The sequence below is a fragment of the Triturus cristatus genome, chromosome 3_2, assembly GCF_964204655.1.
Source record: "Triturus cristatus chromosome 3_2, aTriCri1.1, whole genome shotgun sequence".
NCBI lineage: Eukaryota > Metazoa > Chordata > Amphibia > Caudata > Salamandridae > Triturus > Triturus cristatus.
This window is the reverse complement of record NC_140584.1, coordinates 95287325-95302287: the sequence shown is the minus strand read 5'-3', so window position 1 is coordinate 95302287 and position 14963 is coordinate 95287325. Positions and strand designations below refer to the sequence as shown.

The 14963-nt window shown below is 43.2% G+C and overlaps 1 protein-coding gene across 1 annotated transcript in view; it reads left to right on the top strand.

Annotated features, from left to right (window-relative positions):
* PDIA5 (protein disulfide isomerase family A member 5) overlaps window positions 1–14963 on the top strand; it is a 796394-nt gene that overhangs the window by 663660 nt on the left and 117771 nt on the right. Inside the window, exon 14 of the mRNA XM_085647317.1 lies at window positions 1112–1242. Coding sequence (XP_085503443.1) covers window positions 1112–1242 — 131 coding nt within the window. The remainder of the gene's footprint in view (window positions 1–1111; window positions 1243–14963) is intronic.

Here is a 14963-nt window from a genome sequence, read left to right as displayed (position 1 = left end):
AATACGATTCCATTACACCCAGATTTGGCTTTCAGCCGACGGTGCAGGGGGCTGTGCAGCGACACCTGACTAAGTTTGAGATATGGCTCCTTAGCAAGGATTCGGACAGGCACCTTGTTTCCGAACTGTATGGGATGCTGGCGGGCGGGGAGCTTGACTCAAACACCCCTGCTCAATTGCAATGGGAATGGGAATGGGAGTTGGGGTGCTTGTCCCTTGGAGAATGGCGGGACATTTATTACCGGGCGCATCACAGTGACAGTCTGCTGTCTAACACAAGGGGGGCAAGAAGCTCTGAGCTAATGTTAAGGCACATTGGAAGAGTTTTCCTTCTACCCAAGGAATTTGCTGGGTAGGCCTCACAGTCTCCCTTCAGGGAAGATTGTCATGGGGTTCCTTCTGACATGACTCCAGGGGCTTCCTGAGAGGCCATTAATTGCTGCATGTATTACCCTGCTAGAGAGGGCATGGTTTCTTCAGCCTGCGGCATACACCTGCCACTGCATGCCCATCCATCTGCACTGACGCTTACCAGGCTTTCTCCGTGTCAGGCCGCCATGACTGGTGCCCATTAGTTAAGTACCAAGCATCAAGCAAACATTCTCTGCTTAAACAAATCGTACTGTGCGCAACCTGTTTTTCACCTCAAATTGGGATACTGTGTGCAACGAAGAGGCCAATATTGGTGGGGAAGACTTTATTAAGGTAATAATTATATGGACTGTTTCGATGAGCCTACCACTTGGTACCATCACTGTTTATCTGTTGGGACCATTTTTCAGTGTATTAATGATTTGGGGCTCAAGTGGGTGACATCTCGCTATCGTGCCAGGCCACGGATTGTTTTCACTTGCCGCCGTTTACTGTCCCATCACTCACCTGCCCACCCATATGCTTGTGTCTCCTCGCCTACCCTCTCCCACACAAGTGTAGAGATGCTTCCGGCTTTATTACTCTTTGCCATATCTACTGACTGCCTGTGGGTTTCGGCCCAGATTGGTGTAACATAAGTTAGAAAGCAAAATCATGTTGTAAGTTTTAGATTTTGTTTTAAACAGACCTGAATGAATTTCTTTTCAAGCAATGTCTTCTTTTTTTCCTTCACTTACAGTCCAGAAGCACCTCCGCCCCCTGAGCCATCGTGGGAAGAGAAGCAGACCAATGTTCTCCACCTTGTCGGTGAAGACTTCAGGGAGTCCTTAAAGAAAAAAAAGCACGCTCTAGTCATGTTTTACGCACCCTGTAAGTAGAGGCATGCATGCTTCTTTGTGATGGATTCTTTCTCACCACATTTGCTGTCATAAAACTTGTCATTTACAGGTCTGACTTGGCAAGATGTGCTACCAGTTCTTCCAAATATACATTAAGTGTGCTTTGTCTCTTCCCAGGGAAGTGTTGTCTCTTACTTAGTGCTACTGGCTATTTGGAGTTTTGTTTCACCACCCTTGAAGTACTTCCATGCAATCTGGTCCAGTTGAAATGCATGAGGCACTATTTTAAATCATAAAAGCATTCTGGTTCATTAGTTTGTCTTAGGGAATTCTATTTCTCCTATACGCATTCTATACAGCAGACAGTCCTTTTTTGTTCTGCTTTTTTCCCAGCACTGGCAAAGTCTTTAATGTTATGACGTTTGTACATGCAACGTATGTATACAGCATTTGTAAAGGTCTTTGTTTTTAGGTTTTGGCACATTTAAGCCAGGCCTACAGGCTTTGCCAATGCTATCTGTTGATACCACAGAAGGCCACTGCAGAAGGAGCTTAAACGTAAAGTATGATGGCAACTTGGGATTGTTTTAGTATCAATTTACCAAATAGGCTGGATTCTAAATGTTCTAATGCTTTTTTCTCTGTGATCAAAATGAAAAATGCAAGTCTCACTCTTATGACATCGAATGTGCCTAATGGAATACATTTAAAACATTGCTTTATTTAATGTGCATGCAATGTTGCCCCAAACTTATGTTGGTTGCTGTGTGCTACTTAGAGGGCTGTCCACTTTTGGTAATTGCCGCTAAGTGGTTGTACCTTTGCTTCACGTGACTTCTTCATATTGTGAAAGGCCACTAATGGGCTGGCTTGTTTAATGGTCCAATCATTTGATAGCTGACGATACTCATAATCTTCTGTTATGTAATAAAAAATACAACAATTCTTTACAAATGTTTTACCATGAACAACCCGAAGTTAACACAAGATTGCTGTGTTTCTTAACTTACCGCAGAGGCTGGTGTACATAATCAGATGTCTGTGTTAATGAGCAACTCTGCATTTGTTTTAATGATGAAGATAGATAGAGCCCTATTGAAGGGTGCAATGATATAAGCCGAGATCAAAGGGAGAAGATATGGGTGGACATCACCCCCAGAGAATAGGCGAGCAATAATACAACAGGCAATACATGCATGATGGGGCATGTATGACGCTCGATGGGGTCGTAGCTAACCCTACACTCGTAAAAACAACTGCTATTGGAAATCACAGAATTCAAACGTATAGATAGAGAGCTCAGTATTGGGCACTGGAAGAGTGAAGGATGGCAGGAGTGTGTAAGGGAACGGGCAGATAATTACAAGGGAACGGGCGGCTTAGCTTTTTTAATTAGGAAGGCGTATGTTTTTACCAGTGGCGGCTCCTCTGCTAAGTCGGAGGAACATCGCCGCACTGCTCACGTTGTTATCATTTTATGTTTACTTCTGCTGCATCAGCTTTCGGGGCGTGGCTGCTCCGAAGACAGAGGAGCAGGGGAGTAGGTGTCTGCCCACTCCTAAGTATACATGACTGTTTGGTCAGCCCTCTCGGGCCGCCCAAAACAGTCAAACGCACTTCACACATTCTCCATGCAGGCTGCATTACAGCCTGCATGTTGAACATGCCCAGGCCCCTTTTCCCTGGCTGAGCTCCCATCCACGGCGCTCGGACCAATCACAACGCTATATTGCAGCGTTGTGATTGGCTGTCGGGAGCCGTGTGCTTTCTGCTGCTTCCTGTATCCTGCTGCAGGACCAGAGCAGGAAGAAGAGAATGAAGGAGAGGCGCTGGCCGGCCGTTACAGGTAAGTGTTTTTTTAAAAAAAAGTTTTTTTTCCAAAGATACTGGGAGGGAGTAGCAAGCATGTATATCAACAGGTTACATATAGAAATACAGACTCTGCCTCAGACATACTTGTTTGTCATATTGTTCTAACGCACAAAACATCAAGTTAAGAAAACGTTTATAACTTTCACACCATTACTATGAATCTTGGAGGGCAGATGTTAAACTTCTGGAACATCTAGAGATGTGGCAAGAACCAACTCGGACAGTTAGGTTTCCACAGGATGAGCACCCTAATGAATAGGTGCTACTCAAATGGTCGGTTATAATTACTGTCTTATAAAAAAATAAAAAATTAAGTGAATTTGCATAGAATGTTTGGATATATGTTACAGGAAGAAGACCCTAATGTGTCTTGTGCTGGTAGACTGTCTTAGATACACTTACAGAGAAGCAATATAAATGATATAACATGCACAACTCTCTGGCACGAGTTAATTGTTAAAGTTCTGGATGAGTTTAAAGTGTCCAAACAAGTGCACACATTTCTATTAATACTTTGCAGAATATATGTATTTGTAAAACTCCAAATAAAAATATTATACAAAAAAACCTCTATATTTGATTAATACACAACTGCAGGAATCGTGCAATGGAATTCTCATAATGCTGGCATGGTGGCTGTTCGCCCCCTGCCCTCACATATAGTGTTTCCACGACTCTGCTTCTCATCTATTTGCCTATAGTCGTGACTTCTTTTCACACTGGACAATCTAACACGCTTCCAATGTTCTTTGCACCACTTCATCCGTTGAAAGAGGTGGAGAGGCTGCATCGGCTGGACAAGAAAGAAACCTTGTACTTTTACATTGATTGCACCAAAGACCATGGGTGTACAATCAGTTTAATGTGAGGTACTCTGGAGCAAAGAAATCTAAAGCAGTACAGAAAAGGGCTCTGTCAGAATGAATTGTTCTCTGCACTAAGATCTGCCATAGAATGGCCAAGAAACAGCCTCCAGAATGTCTAAGGGCCCATTCCACCAGTGCCAAGCCTTCTACCACCGCGTTGGCATTGTGTGCGCCGGTTCTGGATATCTACCAGGCCATGACCTGGGCATCAGTGTACATGTTCACAAAGCACTATTAGCTGGACAGCGAGGTCCAATGGGAGAGGCAATTTTCCCATTCTGTCCTGCTGGATGTTATTTATCTCGGCCATTCCATCTTGGGAGATACTGCTGGGGCATCTACTGCTGGGGCATCTATACTAAAGGTGAGGAATGTCCAGTTAGAAGTATGCTTCAGAAGAACAAGTTTCTTGCCTTTGAAAATGATCTTTCTGGTGGATACTCTATTCATCCTCAGATTCCTCACCCCTCTCCCTCCTCACCGTTCTGTGGAATGGTCTCTTTTTCCATCTAAAAAAGTCTCAAACTACAGACCTGTATACTTGTTCTTATGATTATTGTGGGGCTTTGCACCCAAGAGTACAAAGTCAGGAAAGAATCTGACGACACGTAGCGGTGGTGCTTATGTGCGGCTCAATTATCACATCTAGGGTGGAACGAAGTCAAAGCAGAGCCTCACAATACCACTTATCAGCTGTTTACAATTTATGGATCCATTCTGTCACCTGGGGACATTTTAAAGGTGAGGAATGTGCAGTTAGATAGAGTGTCCACCAGAAAGCGTTACTAAAGGTAAGTAACTTGTTCATATGATTTTCCAACTCTTCTATCTCTGGGTAAAGTTGAGAGCAAAAACTATGGAAGATTTCCTAAACCATACTATTACAAGACACCCGTTCCATTGATCAGGAGTGAAGAAAAATCCATAGTGCAGAAATATATCTTCTCTATTCTGTTTTTTAAAACAAATCTAGGGGACCAGACAGGCCCCAAATCAACATTGGAAACCATTGATTGACTTCTGGGGGAAAATCGTCGCCGGGATAGAAATTCTTGCACTATTACCATGACACATCCCCCTAGATTCCATCATGAAGGCACTTTGTCTCTAATTGAGGAGGGGAGTAGGACCGGCAAAACTGAAGGTGGTAGAATAATGAACCAAAGTTGGGGGGTCTCTCCTGGTATGGAATCTGGATCTAATCCTAATAATACGATCCCAGCCGCTACCAACACCTGTCAGTAACCCAGGCCAGGTTCAGACCCCCAACTTACTATAGTATCCTGGAATGTGGCAGGACTGGGCAGTAAAATGCCACTCCCCCATTGGAACAAATTTATAGAGGGCTTTGATGTGTGTCTCTTTCAGGAAACCTGCTCCTTGGTCCCCGTACACAAATCAGGGTACGTTTGTTATTGCGTTCCAGCAGTCTCGAAAGGGAAAGGACGCCCGTCAAGGGGTTTGATTATCTGGGTCAAGATTTCCCTGTGTTGTAAGATCACACTTCTGAATTCGGATAGCCCAGATATTCTTGGGCTACGTATTACGGGCTCTTCAGGCAAACCCATCAAGTTATATAGCATATATGTGAGAGGAACTAAGGGGGGGCAGACCATCAGCTACTCCTGCCCATTTGGGGGAACTATTGGACAAGTGCCCAGTTCAGTCAAGACTAATGGTAGCAAGTGACCTCAATATTTCATTCAAACCTTTAGACTTAACCGTCATAACGGGGACAAGTGAAGAAGACCAGAAATGGGGAGTCCCCTCCCTAGACCTGCCGCCAGTTAAGATATGGTCACAATTAGCTGTTCAAGTAACTGCCCTAAACCTAGAGTATGGGCTGAGGGCAGTGAATGGGAGATCAAAATCAGATTCCTCAGGAGTAAACACCTTCAATAGAGCAAATAGTCTATCTCAAAGTGGTTATATCTTAATAGATTTGAGGCTATGGAGGAGTGTTGTTGACATGATTGTGGGTGACACAACCAACAGTGACCATAACCCGATTTGCCTAAGCATGAAGCCAGTGTGGGGTGGCACCCTCAATGAGCTCCCACCTCCAAATATTTCAAAGGAGATCCTTCCAACAAACCATGGCTGCAGATTAAAATGGCAAAAGGTCACTGTCTGAGAAGACAAACTTCTGGACCAACGGCAGGATCTGTCGGCGGCTATTCTTGAATTACAATTTTTACCCAAGAGCCAAGAAGGGTTAGCAAATGTAGGTTCTGTCCACTCTTGATTCTTCGATCAAATAGGCTCTTACTTTATGGAACCAGGGCACAAACCAAGCGCCAGAAAATTAAAAACGGGCCAAGTGACTTGGTGCAACAAGGATTGTAAGACTCAATGGCTAAATCTTGCCTTGGCTATTAAATCTAAAGACCCCATCCAAATTAGAGCCTCTAGAAGTAGCTATAAGGCTGCCATCAATCGTGCGAAGGAGTGGGACGAATCCCGCTGGCAGGCACTCAAGGAAGCTTGTGCCAACAAAGACACAAAGCTATTCTGGGCCTTATTTGTTTGGGGAAATGACATAGAGGGATCTTTGCCCCCTAACTATAGTAAAGCCCAGGTCTGGCACGATCACTTCAAAAATCTTTACACTGATCCTGCAGATTCACTTTCTGTGGGTGACAGCTTGTGCCCTCCCCATCATATGGACTTAGACTTTTTCTCTCTGAAGGAGATTGATGGTGCAATAAGACGAATAGTGCAGGCCAAAGCCTCAGGGCCAGATGGAGTTCCTGGGGACCTTTTTCTATCTGACTCCCCAAATTGGGTCTGCTACATACTTCTTCTTTCTAACGCCATTGCAAACGGCACCTCTGTCCCAGGTTCTTGGCAGGGGGTGGAGGTGGTCCCTATGTACAACAAGCATTTGCAATGCAATAGGTCTCGCATTTGTGAAAGTTGGAGCTATTGGCATTGCAAATAATGTTTATTTAATTTGTTTTTTCTGTGAAAATTTTCGAGCAATAGCAGAAGTAAGAAAAACAAATGTACAAAGCAAGGGAGGGTCTTTGACGGGAAACGGGGCAACCTTTCTGAACACTTTTCTGGCTTTCCTGAAAAGCAACGGCCCCGAGGTCGACCGGAGTGCGCCGGCAAAGCTGCCCTGTTCTCCCCCGGACACAGCTAATGCTAGCTTTCTGCTGTGCAAGTAGTTATAAATAACATCAATAACATATTTAGACCACAGTACAAACCCCATAGGTCACAACTAGAACCATCAGAAACTATTTGTAACTCATCAATTGGAATTTCCATTGGTAAATGTTAATGCTATTATTGTTGAGGTAGAAAAGACGTTACTAATATTTCTTCTTCAGTAATACCTGGTGTATCTTTAGTTTGAATCATTCATTAGCAGGATAAAAAAATGTGTGCGTTGCATAATTTGACTTTTACAATTTACAAAATAACTGGAATGAAAACCAAACATTATGTGCTCTAAGCAAACTAGGGTTGTGTCACAACGGAAGCCACTGTTGCAAATTTTCCACAGTTGGCTATTTACATCAGGCATAAACCCACGCCGGGGAATGTACACTGCTAGTCAAAAAGTGAGGCCCACTTTGAGTTGAATTTGGCCCTTCAAAATAACTCATTTCCTACTTATCTTGCTTCTGTGAAAACAAATCTTGCAATTTACAGCCATACCTCTCTGCATCTCATACACAAAAATATTAAATTGTTCTGGCTTTGGTTTATTTTGCATGTGGTTTGCAAAGCTTGCTGCAACAGAGGGTGTGTTTTCTCTGCCTCGCACAAATAAAGCCCTTAGTTGTGTCTATCCCTATGTGCGCCTTGTTACTTCTTAATCAGCAAGGCGTGACAATCCGTTTCTGCTCTTCCTAATTCGTGTTTATGTCTAAGGATTAGAAGCAGATGGGGAGCTAAAGGAAACCGCTCTCTGCAGCTTAAAAGGCACCCCAAACCTGCTTTTCACAGCCCAGTAACACGGCCGCCTCAGTCATTTCCCCAAACCTTATCAGCCGTGCACAGTGATAAAGGGTGCTATATAATCACAGCACAGAGAACGGCGGTTTGCGTATCTCTCTGACTCCGGAACTGCACAGGTCAAAGTTTAAGTGTATGAATGTATGTGTATTATTATCCCAGCATGTATACAATGCAAACAGTAGGTGCAAGTTTTATAAAAAGCACATCCATGTTGTTGTTCACGGCACCGCTCAAAATCAGTGAAAACAAGCGCTCGCCAGTATGTGCAAGCAGCCTTCTTTTAACAGCTGCATGTGAAGGTGACACTGAACAGGCTCCAACATGGCTGCTCGCACCTCGCCTCAATCCATGGCTTTCCACCTTCTTTGAGATGCCTCTGTCATTAACTTCAAACAGAGCTGGGTGAATATGAAAACAAGTAAAGCGATCGCGAAACTGAAAGCAATCGCTTCAAAAACAAAGAAGCCTGCGAGTGGTGCGCGCGCGCGCCACAGCGAGCCATATGGTTTCAATTATCGCGCCCGTGTCTGGGCACGATAATTGAAACCATATGGCAGCAATGCGCGTAATAGACACCAATAGGCCATGGGCGGACCAATTCGCCCGCCTTTGTCCTATTGTGTGCCATCTTAAAAAAAAAACACGCAGGTAAAGGCCAATAGCAGGCCACAACAGTAAAAACACACGCACAAGCGTGTACAATTCCAGGGTTCGTTTTGGAACCCCGGACAAAAGGACTCTCGCTGCGCTAGCAGTGTTGCGCACTGCATCGCTAGGCGCGAGACCTAAAAAAGGGGATAGAGATCAGCCCTGTAACTATAGGCCTATCAGCCTAATAGATGCGCTGCAATTTTATTTTAGCAGAGCCCTCCTTCAGAAGATTTTGGCTTGGGCAGATGACAATGCTATTTTTACGCAATACAAAGCTGGCTTCAGAGAAACTCGAAGAGAATGTCTTGGAACACCCACATAACAAAAATGACACTAAACCACAAATGTGTAATGGGGGCACTAGTGAAGGAACATCATTCCTCCCATACCAGACTAGTTGCCCCTGCTTTGCAGGTCTATGACCTTAAAGCTTTCACCTCTGCCCTGAACGGTTGCGAATTGTGGGGATTCAAAAAGATATTGGAGCTCATTAGATCGGAGCACAAATTTATAAGGAACCTAGTGATGCTGCCCCAAAGTACCCCAATTTACCCACTTATGCTAGACATGGGCCAACGTCCCATTAGCGACATTGCTAAGCTGAAGTGAACGATGGAGTGATCAGTCCATGTGAGTTCTGTGACATGGGTGTATTTGACCTGGTTGCTGGAGGTGAAAATTGGGTCTAGTGTGTGTCTTGTGATGTGTGTAGAGTCGTGGACGATCTGGGTCAATCTGAGGCTGCTCATAATTTTGAAGAGGTGTGCGGTGTTTTTGTCGTTGGGTTCGTTGATCTGGAAATTTTGGTCGCAGAGGAAGATGTAGTCCTTGGAGTCTAAGTTTAGAGGAACAATGAAGTCTGCGATGGTTTTCAGAAGCTGGAACGCGGGCCTGGGGATCTGTATGAAAGGGCTCCTCTGATGGTTGTCTTGCCATCTGTGTGCAGCTTGAAGTTGAAATGTTCCATGGGGGTCATTGTATTGTCGGTAGTGGTGGTACACTGTATGGTCTCTTTGTGGATGATGGCTATTCCTCCTCCCTGTTGGTGCGATCCTGGTGAGTGGTTTTATAACTGTCGGGAATTGCTGTGGAAATGTCTGGGGGGATGTGGGTATGAGCCAGGTCTCAGTGAGGAAGACTATGTCGAGTGCGAGGGTGGCAATGAGGTCCCATAATTCAGTGGAATGCTTGCATTGTGCACTTGTGTTGAGAAGGGGGCAGGCAAGTTGTTGTTTTTTATGGTGCTGTCTGTGGTGTGTTCGGGTGGGACTGTTTGTTGGGCTGGTGTGTGTGCAGTGGCAGGTGAAGAGACAGTGAGTGGAAGTGTAAGGTCCTAGCGTGGGTCAGCACAGTGGCTGTGTTTGTTGTGGCGTTCAGGGTTGAGGGTGTAGAGCTGGGTGATGGTGTATCTTTCGGGGACGGGAGGGCCAGGGGTCATGGCGCTGGGCGTGGTCCAGGCGTGGACAGGTGCAGAGGTGCTTGCCTTTGCATGCCTTAAGCACGCCAGTGGTACACCCATTGTGCTTGTCCTCTGTGCAGTTGCTCTGCGGTCTGCATTAAGTATGTCCTGGAGTGGGTGGGGCTTCTGTTGGCTGTAAGAACACTTCAGTTTCTATAGAGCTAAACTCATGTGAGGATAAATTAAAAATTGGAACCACTTCCAAACTAGCAATTGCATTAGAACTATCTACCACTTGTAGTACTGGGTCCTCGTCTGGCGAAAGCCTGGTGTGCATTATTTCCTGTACCATCCTTTCCTCGAATTCCTCACTCGCGTCTGACCTCATGCCGAAAAAGACTGATTCGAAGCAGACAGCTCTGAGCTAAAGCCTAATTCACTTCTACCCTGATTGGTGCTGTCACTGTTGGAGTTGGATGCAGTATCAGAAAATGTAATAGTTTTTCCCTGAAATCCACCAAAGGTGGTTGGACCTTGTTGATAAAAAATATTTTCTCAAGTACGGGCAGGTGCATTCTTTACTATATCTTCTGATGTCCTTCTGGATTAGACACAGACATGATGGTGTATCTGTAGCACTTTTTGATGTTTACACTCTTTGAGTGAACGGCATTGGTGATATGATGGTCACATTAACTGAGCAAGAGATGAACATGATTCTTTTTGGCGTACTGCTTATTAGTGTCACTTTTCAGTTTTATTAGGTTCAGGGTTGTGTCCCATTGTTGGGCATTTCAATACTGTGTCCTGATGTTGGTCACGAGGGTCTGTTGGCCATCAGAGACCGAAGCGTCAAAGATCCCTCCTCTCTAGCACCATTTTGTAGTGAAGTTATGCCTACTAGTCACTCTGAAAACTGGAAATCGGAGGAAATAATCCAACTGGAAGAGTCCTGTGAACATACATAGTTAGGAGGATATATCACTCCCCTATGAACTTTTTGAAAATAAGTGTATCAAAGTGTATTATCAGATCATGTGGGGGGTGACTGTTATTACAATGTTGATATATCCATAATGCATGTCTTACCCTGTATTTTGTAAAAAAAAAAAAATACTGTTGTTGTAAAATATAAATATAAGAAAATACAAAAAATGTATTCAGTACGCCTGAAGATTGAATTATTATTATTACTGGTATTGTTTGGTTACATGCTGAAAATGGTACTCTGATATTGGTTACAGGGTTCGATATATTGACCACCAAATGAATAGGCATTATTCAACAAACTCCTCCAGAAACACTGTATTTATGTGCTGATTACCCAGTTCCCTTGTGGAATATTGGGTTGCCCTAGTGTGGTCATAGATCCAGTGTAATTACAGCATGTGGCATAATGGCGAAATTTCAGGAATTCATATATGTTTAATGCGAAATAACGCTAACATAACCGAAATTTCACCCAGGCCTACTTCTAAAGCCTCCAGAGACACTTGCGAAATGCACTGACATGTGATATGGCTCTTTTAAATAAAATAAAACCTCTATTAGTTAAACAGACTTCATTTTGCTATTCATAAATTAGTGTAACAGAATTGCTTTTTCCTTGCAATGTAAATGTACATTCAACTAACATTTCATTCAGTATATACCTCAGGGTAATGTCTTAAGAGCCTGCTTTTAAGAGGATCCTGTAAACGGGCAGCCAGTGCTATCTGCATTTTTATGTTGACATTGCTCTTGCGATAATACATCAAGCCCGGTGGTTACAAGACAGCGAGCACTATTTGTAATCTGTGATTCATTTCCTTTTTGCCCAAAATGCAACCCTCTGCATTCAATATTCTCTATGCGCGCCTTCGCGCTTGTGACAGTCCAGTCCCTGTTTCTCCGTATAGATAATGCTGATGCCTTTTATCCTGACCGATGTGTCTGCAAAACCATTAATGGTCACTTGCAGACGTCTGTTTTAATAAAAGATTCATCTGTAAACAACAAAGGGGCTTTGTTTGGAAACGCTGCTTTACCGATATTAAATTCCTTGTCATTCCTGCCCAAATTCATGACTTATTGTACTCCTTCTGCGCAATTCGTGCTCAGAAAAGTTTATTTTTTTAGTATCTCTTTTTTGTAGCGCCCTTGTTTTGAAGCAGAAACTACCCATAATGTTGTAGTGAGTTGTAAGCTTGGAATGGGATCCAACTACCTTAATTAATTACTACTTTTTGACCAATGGCACTCTCGAAATTCTTACATTCCCATCTGGTCATACATGAAACAGTCCTACACATGACACTGAGATGTTCACATTTGTCGTTCAGAGCTGTGTTACTAACATTGTTAACAATGCCACACGAGGCTGAAGTTGCATGACGCCCCCACCCCTTTAGCCGCACCAAAGGGAGGAGGCTGGGGCTTGCTAGCCAATAGTGGGACGGTCAAACCCTCCTGGTCCCCTCATGCCCTAGTTATCTGGTGGCTGCACATGAGTCTTTCTTTAGCTTACAGACCCCAACGAATGCTGTACACCGCATTTGCCTGTCCATGTGCAGCTTTATCTTTCCTGGTTATAGAGGGCACAACGTGGAATGTTCTACTTTGTATTTGAGACAGGGAGGTTTGAAACTAGATTTGTTGTCAATTTTTATTTCCTGTACGAGAGGGGAGAGGAGAAGCGGAAAGGTTAGGTGGACCACAACGCAAGCCCAGCTCGAGAAGTCTGGATCTGGGAGGGCCATAAAGAACCATGGGTGGGCCAAGGAGACTCATGGGAGAGTGGACAAGAATCAAAAAGGGTATTAGGGACATCTGCTGTTAGTCGCTGATAACATCAGTTCAATTTTGGCTTGTCTAAGAAGTGACGTTTGCATATATTTTTGAACATTGACCATTCCTTATTAGCAGTGTCCAATTTGTACGTCAAGTAGTTGTACTGGGCGCAAAACATCAGTGTAGACCTTGCCTACTGGACACAGCTACAGGTCTTTCCAAGAGGAACTGGCTGTGGTAACTGTCGTCAGTGACTGCTACACATAGTCATGCCAAGAGACTGTTACAGGCGAGCTTATTTGGACTACAGGACATACCTGAAGTGCATACGTTGTGAATTCATGATGCCATGTCATCATAACTAACTGTAAATGGGGAAAAGAAATATAATATTTTACCGGAATTATGTAATGTCAATGAAATATTTATTTTCAATAAATAATTAAAAGAATGAATTATGAATTTCAACAAAAAAGAAGGCTTAAACGTTAGGAGGATATTGCAAGTCATACAGGAGTTGCATGATAATATAGAGGAGCCAGTTTGAAGGCAGAGTTGCATTATACGATCATGGAACTCTGAGGTGACTAGCAATAATCATTTAATGCACAGCAGAGGGTAATTTATTTAGTATAATACATAGTGACACAATTACTCTTCCTGCAACCCGCTTAAATCCTTGGTAGTTTATTTTTTCATATGAAAGAGACAGTATGTTTGCCAGACTTGAAGAAGCAGAATAACAGTATAATCTGGTTAATGTAAATCAGGTGAAAAATGCTGTCGCTCAGAATATATAGAAACTTGCTGAGAAACTCTCTACTACAGAGTCCTTTAGCGTGGAAAAATAAAGCTGTAGTTATGAATATGTCCTTTCTGTGTAATACTGTTTATTTTAGTAACAAAAACAGATCAGAAGAAGGAAAAGCCAGTTCTCGTTTTCATTGTTGAAACTGCAGCTGTAATGGTTCGCCGTGGCTTGTCTTTCATCTTGGCTGCTGGCTCTGGCAGCAGGTATCATGACATCACAACTCAACCGTGAGCAGTCGCATCATTTTGTTATTACAGGTAACTAGAGATGTCACAACTCAACTACAATAAGGAAATTAATTACAGGCAGGCTTGTGTACAGGCATTTCAAGGGCCCTTTTATTTTTTATATAGATATATATGTTTATGTTTAAGACCTTTATTTCAACCATAACTGTGGCCATAAAAGTGCAGTCAGAATACATCGCAGTACCAAAAAGGATATTATCACACAGCGATAATCACAATAACTTTCAATAAAAGTGCGTAATCAAATATCCTAGCGAAAACAAGTAGTTCTTAAAATGTCAGCAGAAAATCCTATATACATTAAGAAAAGAGGAAAAAACTACCTAAAAAGTACAAGCCCAAATGGGCAGGTAGAGTGCAAATGCTACTTTGTTGCAAGGTAGGTGAATGATATCATTGCACAATTACCTATATTTAAAAGCTGCTCTAGTCAGTAGTAAAAGCAGATAATACCTATATAAAAACAAATAACTAAAACCGCAATGAATTTCTTCTTTTGATTGCACATCTTAAAGAAGAACATGCATTTACGCAAATCGTTGGGGTCTCCAGGTCTTAGAGAAACTCCAAAGCTATCCGGGAAAAACGAATGCCCTGTATCCTGACAATATGGAGTAAATACATTTTGGAAGGGTCTTGAGAAAATTTGCAAAAGAAAACAAAATGTTAAACTTTTTGGGATGAAGCTTCATCACATGGGCATGTCAGAATACTGGACACGTCATACTGGCCTAAGGGATAATTCAAATGCCATCTTATAAAACCCATGTGGACACGCGTTAATAGCATTCTGTTCCCGGAAGATTCCACCCACCCTAGGTATGGAGCCATACCTGGGGTGTTATGTAGGGCTTCATAATCTCCGACAGTGGTTTTTGAGGATTCTTGCTTGATCAACGTTTCCAGACTTTAGAAAAATTGCTCCTCCCCCATGTCCTCAAACATGGTCTTTACAAAGCGAATCCAGGAAGCATTCAGTCATCCGTTACAGGCTAAGCAGTCCAGGACTATTTCACTTTTAAAGGCTGCATGCGGGTTAGTCCATATCGAGCACCACAGCAACAGTGGGGCATGATTGATGGAATCCTCTGCGTTCTCCATCCCTAACTCCTGGTGTAAAATGAAAGTGGAACAGGTAGGTGGGGCACCCAAAAGTCTCCTCACTAC